General features: G+C 42.0%; 2 protein-coding genes across 2 annotated transcripts; both read left to right on the top strand.

Annotated features, from left to right (window-relative positions):
• Positions 1-1,025: 1,025 nt before the first annotated feature.
• LOC110930043 (glutathione S-transferase T3-like) lies at positions 1,026-2,589 on the top strand. Its single transcript, XM_022173256.2, has 2 exons — positions 1,026-1,677; positions 1,764-2,589. The coding sequence occupies exons 1-2, from the start codon at positions 1,563-1,565 to the stop codon at positions 2,519-2,521; spliced, it is 873 nt and encodes a 290-aa protein (XP_022028948.1). The 5' UTR covers positions 1,026-1,562; the 3' UTR covers positions 2,522-2,589.
• A 1,555-nt stretch (positions 2,590-4,144) lies between these two features.
• On the top strand, positions 4,145-5,089 carry LOC118490529. Its single transcript, XM_035988218.1, has 3 exons — positions 4,145-4,373; positions 4,422-4,573; positions 4,724-5,089. Exons 1-3 carry the CDS (start codon positions 4,145-4,147, stop codon positions 5,087-5,089), a joined length of 747 nt encoding a protein of 248 aa, XP_035844111.1.
• The last annotated feature ends 911 nt before the right edge of the window (positions 5,090-6,000 follow it).

Below are 6,000 nucleotides of genomic sequence, written 5' to 3'. Positions count from 1 at the left end.
AGAATTAAGAAAATCATAATAATCTAAAAGAGGGAATATAATAAATGATTAAGAATTAAGAAAATCATAATATTCTAAAAGAGTTTGGAGTGGACAAGGAAGCCAGAAGGCTTGAAGACCGTGAGGGATTGGTTGGAGGGTATAATAGTAATTAACAAAGAGAGGAAAGATGCCACACGAAAACTTTTCTTGGGCTCCAAGTTTGTCCCACATTTTCGGTTGAGGGTTTGTTTGTGAGTTAAAAATTGCCAACGAGGCAACAACTTGGCTCCCCCAATGACGTACTCTTAGAGTGGTTGGGAAAATACTTGATGTTCAATGTGATTCAGGCTTGACTCATACTTTTCTCGTTATTTTCTGTGGCATCCAAGTGAAGGGTGAATACGAGTGGCACTGGTTCGTCTTGGATAGGAGGTGAGATTTTACCAATTATTCCAGTGTTGTGTCTTCGGGCGGGTGGAGGTCGGGTTTCCGCGCATCTGGGAGAGCCAAGGGGTTGGCGACGATCGAGTAGTCGACCTTGGTCTCAGCGCCCGATGTTACGGTGATTGGCACGTCGTTCCTTACGATTTTCAACTTGTCTCAGGTTGTCAAATTTGAAATTTCATTCACTCTCATACATAAACACCACCAAACGCAATGCGTATACCCGAAGCATAGACACGGGAACGTTAATGTGGCACGGCCCCCCAAAATCCCTTGCCGCTTGTGAAGCTCTCAAATCCTTTGCACCATGACACGTGTGATGAGTGATTACTTATTTTTTAATATTTCATTTAAAATTTAATTTTATTTTTAAGAATCAAGAAAATCTTCTATTTAATATGTGTATTTAATATTATTTATAAACATTAAGAATCAATAAAATCATGTATTTAATATGTGTATTTAATGTTATTATAAGTATATATAAGACTAGAAGGTATGGGGGCCGGCTTGGCCCGGCGCCGGACCCCCACACCGCCCCCTGGCCCGGCTTCCATCACAATCGGCCACCCATAGCCGGGTGTGCCGCCCCTCTTTTCAAAATAATACCGTTATTCAACGGCTATTTTAATAAAAAAAATCAATTTCCTTTTAAATAAATACCATAATCCCAATCCATTTTTAAACCAATTTCTCTCATTCTACTCCCATTCTTCTCCATTTCTCATCCTTTTTTATAAAAATACTCTATATTTTTTATACCATTCTCTCCCAAACATGAATCCATTCAACCCAAACAACCCCAACCCAAACAACCCCAACCCGAATAATCCCAATCCGAACCAACCTAATTTTTTTTCGAGTCCCGCTTACACTCCGACTATGGATCCTTCGTGGGGGGCTTCGCAATTTCCGTTTTCGGGTTTCCAACAAACACCCAACGCCTTCTCACAAATGTCTCAACTACAACAAGTTCAACAATATCAAGCGCTCCAACAAATCATGCAACGCAACACGTTTGAACAACTCCAATCCCAATCGCAACCCCCGGTTCAAGTTGAAGATGATGATGAAGAAGTCGTCCCGAATCACCACCGCAAGAGCTCACGCGCAAAAAAAAGAAGGGGAAGGGAAAGATGGTTGAACCCGAAACCGCGCAAAAACCGAGAGCAAAGGGGAGGCAATGGACGAAAGTAGAAGAGGAGGCGCTAGCTATGGCGTTTACTAAGGCCTCTAATTGCCCGATAGTCGGTATAATTTTTTTTTATTTTCGGTTTCTATTTTTTTTATAAAATTTAATTTTTTTTTTTACTAATGCACTATTTTTAAAATTTTAGGAAACAACCAAACGGGTAGTAGTTTTTGGAAGAAGACAACGGATAGGTTTAACGCGATTATGGAGCATGGGGAGGCTCGTGATGTCGAATCCGTCTCGGGCAAGTGGCGAAAAATGATCAAGGTCGTCAACGCCTTTAATCAAATTTATAACCAAATTTACCTTTCTCCTCCAAGCGGGAGTAACGAGCAAGATATTCTTAACCTTGCTATCGCCAAGTGGGACTCCCAAAATTCAACGCCTTTCCCGCACTTCCGAGCATGGAACGTTGTAAGGAAAGAACAAAAATGGAAGCCGGTTCCAAATGAGGTCGCAACGGCCAAACGCACTAAAACTTCCGAGTCCGGAAGCTATAGTGCGGGAGGCTCCACCGCTCGATGTCAAATTGACATAAACGACGACCCGGAAGATGACGAGGATGTGTTGCCCATTCACGAGTCGGATCGTCCCACCGGGAGGGACAAAGCAAAAAAAGAAGCGGTCGGAAAGCGAAAAGTGTCCGGCTCGAGTGGAGGTGGCGGCTCGAGTGGAGGTAGAGGCGAGAAGGCATCGTCAAAAATGGACGACTTGATAAACGAATTCCGTTCGTTCAAAGAGTTCGCGACCGAAAAGTATAGTCACAAGAAAACCGTGTCGTCCGACTATGCTCGAGCGGAAGATTTTAGGATTATGCGGTTGGATCTCGACTCGGTTCCGGAGGATGAACGTGAGGTTTATCGGAGGATGAAGGAAGAGGTGAAAAAAAAATGGACGTCGTAGGTTTTAGGAAACGTAATTTTTTTTATTTTTTATTTTCGGTTTCTTTTTATTTTTTAGGAAATGTAATTTTTTTTTTTATTTTCGGTTTCTTTTTTTTTAGGGAATGTAATTTTTTTTTATGGAATGAAATTATTTATGTTGTTTGATGTGGTGTTTTTTAAATTTTATAAAGTTTTTATTACCTTGGTTATTAAATTAAACAATAGAAAATTATAAAATAATGAGGTGGGGCCCCATCCTCCATCCCCCTCCATCCCTCATTTGGCTCATCCTCCACGGGCCGTCTACGTGGCGCCTACGTGGAGGCTCATCCCCGTGGGGATGAGCCGAACCATACCCACTAGTCTAAGTAAATCCATAGTTTTAATTAATTATTGTATTCATCTAAATTAGCTAATTAATTAAACTTATAACTTATTTTAAAATATTTTATTTAAAAATTTCATGGAATAATAGAGTACGTAGATTTTTTTCCCCAATCGACCGATCATATCGTTCTTAGTAGCAAACACCTCTTTTTCATTGTTTGTTGGGTTTGCAAGTATATGAGCACTCTGTAAAAGAAATACCAACTATATGTCCATTCAAGTATCTGATTACGGTCCTAAGTCCAACGATCCTTTTGGTAGTTGGAATGTTTTCGAGAATGCTGAGGAAGGAGAATTTACGGCGGCATTTAATATGGGTAGGGACGGTAAAGGACAGGTTTCTAAGACCGGGTGTAGTGGTTAGGGTGTGCGGGGCACGTGGCAGTACAATCAGCATGGGGTGTTATTGCAAAAGTGACGTAGTGGGAATAATGCCCAAATAATGCCCCTTCCAATCATTAAAAAGGATTAATGGGGGGAGGCGTTTTTGGGCGTTTTATTTAAAACGCTGCTCAACATTTTTTTCAAAAAAAATTGCATAATAACGCCCTATGTAATGGGGGGAGGCGTTTTTAGGCGTTTTTTTTTAATTTAAAAAAAAACGCCTACTACACATGGTCTAATATCAGTGTGTTTTCTAGATTGGGTAGGCCCCACTTAAGATCTAAAGGTAAAAAGGCCCAAGCCCAGGGTGGGGGTTCGCATGGTTCTGAGGGGCCCAAATCTAAAAAAAGGAGAAGGGAGGAAGGCCCAGTGGGGAATGTCTCAGGCCAGGGTCAAGAGAGAAAGGACGATCCATTCAAGTTAGGTGAGAGTATTTCTTGTCCTCTGGATTTAAACCTTGAAGCTCAGGAAGATTCTACTGTTTGCCCGAATGTGGAGGAACCCCAGCTGACCAATATGATCGGCAGTGAAGGTTCAGTTCCGGATGTGAGTAGATCGGATCACGTTTCTGTGACGTTGGCAAGGTCTATGGAAGCCGATTGCACTGTTGAGATTGGGAAGGTGTTGGGTGTGAATTTGGAGCAGCATAAAGATCTAGTCGAAGAGCTTATCGTTGGAGAAGGAATTCAAACAGGTTTGTCATGAATTTTCTGTCTCTTAATGTTAGAGGTGTGGGGGGTATTCGAAAGCTGGATGGGTTAGCTCGATTAGGTCAGAGCATAAGATTTCTTTTGTCGCTATACAAGAGACACAAATAGATCAGATTAATACGGAGGTGGCCGCGAAATTTTGGGGATGAAATAATTTTAAGATGGAATTTGTGGAAGCTAATGGCAAATCTGGGGGTTTGCTATGCCTTTGGGATCCAAGTGTGTTTCGTTCGACGGCGGTTGTTAAGAATAGCCATTATCTCTGGATTAAGGGTCACACGTTTGGCAACAATCAGGAGATCAACATTTTTAACGTCTATGCTCCGCATAGGGCGTCAGAGAAAAAAGTGCTTTGGTCCAATCTTAAGGAGATCATTGAGGCTGGATCAGGCTATTGGATCTCTTTATGAGACTTTAACTCTGTTAGAAGTCATGAAGAAAGAAGGAATTCGGGTTTTAACAGAGCAAGTGCGGATGACTTTAATGAGTTTATCGAATCGGTTGGTTTAGTTGAATACAGTATGAGAGGACGTAGCTTCACGTTTCTTGCTCCTAATTCCAACAAGCTGAGCAAGATTGATAGGGTTCTGGTGTGTAATGGTTTTTTCAAGAAATGGCCTGACACGTGTCTTCGGGCGTTACCCCGTTTATATCCGGACCACTGCCCCCTTATTTTGATCACTAGTCGATGTAACTTTGGTCCTAAGCCGTTTAATTTTTTTAATTCCTGGCTTGATAAGGAGGGTTTTGATAGTATGGTGGTGGCAGCGGCTGGGTCTTTCGTTGGCGGTGGAGCTCGTGCTGACGCTAACCTTACTCTTAAACTAAAACACATCAGGAATGTAATTAAGAGATGGATTAAAATCGAGTCTAGTAAGGCTAAGGAAGACATGATCAGAGAGAAGGAGGAACTCGAGTATCTAGACAAGCTTTCTGAGACCAGGGATTTAAATGAAGAAGAAAGATGGGTTAGGGAGGAATGCTCTAAGAACATCAGGGAACGGGATTTAGCAGCCGCCTTGGATCTGAAACAAAAGTCGAGATGTCGTCGGGCGTTGGAAGGTGATGAGAACTCGGCTTTTTTTTTTCCACAGGCTTATCAATAATTGGAGGAAACTCAACGGTATCCTAGGTTTATCGATGGATGGTACGTGGGTGTCTAAACCTAACAGGAAACTCAAAAAAGAAGTACTGGCCTTTTTCAAAAATCACTTCTCTGAAAAAGTTAGCGGCAGACCGTATTTGGTTTGCCCGGGAGTGAAAAGGTTGTCGGAGGATGTGGCCGAAGGGATTTCGGGTCAGTTTTCGACTAAGGAGATTAGAGAGGCAGTGTTCGACTGTGGGGCTGATAAAGCCCCTGGCCCTGACGGGTTTAACTTTATGTTCCTCAAACGCTTTTGGAATTTATTTGAAAACGATTTTTGAGATATATTACTTCAGTTCCATGAGTCGGGTATGATTGACAGGAGCTCCAGCACTTCGTTTATTACCCTTGTCCCCAAAAAGGTGGACCCGATCCATTTAAAAGACTATCGGCCTATTAACCTTGTGCGGATTATCAGCAAAACTATCTCTACAATTTTGGCTTGCCGTATTAAGAAAGTTATTGGGAATGTTATCTCGGAATCTCAGTCGGCTTTCATCAGAGATAGGTATATCTTGGATAGCCCTTTCATCCTTAGTGAGGTTTGGTCTTGGTTAAGAAAATCGGGTAGAATAGCTTTTGTATTTAAGATTGACTTCGAGAAGGCCTACGACAACGTCAACTGTGGTTTTTTGGTGAATATGATGGAACAAATGGGTTTTTCTCCTGCTTGGGTGAAATGGGTGCTGGTTTCGGCTAGATCCTCGGTCTTGGTTAATGGCTCGCCTACATTTGAGTTCCAATGTCAGAAAGGAATTAGGCAGGGTGATCCTTTGTCGCCTTTCCTTTTTCTTATACTTATGGAAGCTCTTTCTTGCATAGCCGCTAAAGCTTGTGAAGCGGGTAGATTGAAGGGGATAAAGTTACCTAACG

Source organism: Helianthus annuus, chromosome 3 (genome assembly GCF_002127325.2).
Source record: "Helianthus annuus cultivar XRQ/B chromosome 3, HanXRQr2.0-SUNRISE, whole genome shotgun sequence".
In the NCBI taxonomy this organism is placed as follows: domain Eukaryota; kingdom Viridiplantae; phylum Streptophyta; class Magnoliopsida; order Asterales; family Asteraceae; genus Helianthus; species Helianthus annuus.
This window is presented reverse-complemented; position numbering and strand designations above follow the sequence as displayed.

Excerpts from the sequence above, each read along its gene's own strand:
- LOC110930043 (XM_022173256.2), top strand. The coding sequence starts at position 1,563 with ATGGTTGAACCCGAAACCGCGCAAAAACCGAGAGCAAAGGGGAGGCAA. Across the intron at positions 1,678-1,763 it reads CTCTAATTGCCCGATAGTCG|GAAACAACCAAACGGGTAGT; the intron begins GTATAATTTTTT and ends TTAAAATTTTAG.
- LOC118490529 (XM_035988218.1), top strand. The coding sequence starts at position 4,145 with ATGGAATTTGTGGAAGCTAATGGCAAATCTGGGGGTTTGCTATGCCTT. Across the intron at positions 4,374-4,421 it reads GATCATTGAGGCTGGATCAG|AAAGAAGGAATTCGGGTTTT; the intron begins GCTATTGGATCT and ends GAAGTCATGAAG. Across the intron at positions 4,574-4,723 it reads GCAAGATTGATAGGGTTCTG|GAGGGTTTTGATAGTATGGT; the intron begins GTGTGTAATGGT and ends TGGCTTGATAAG.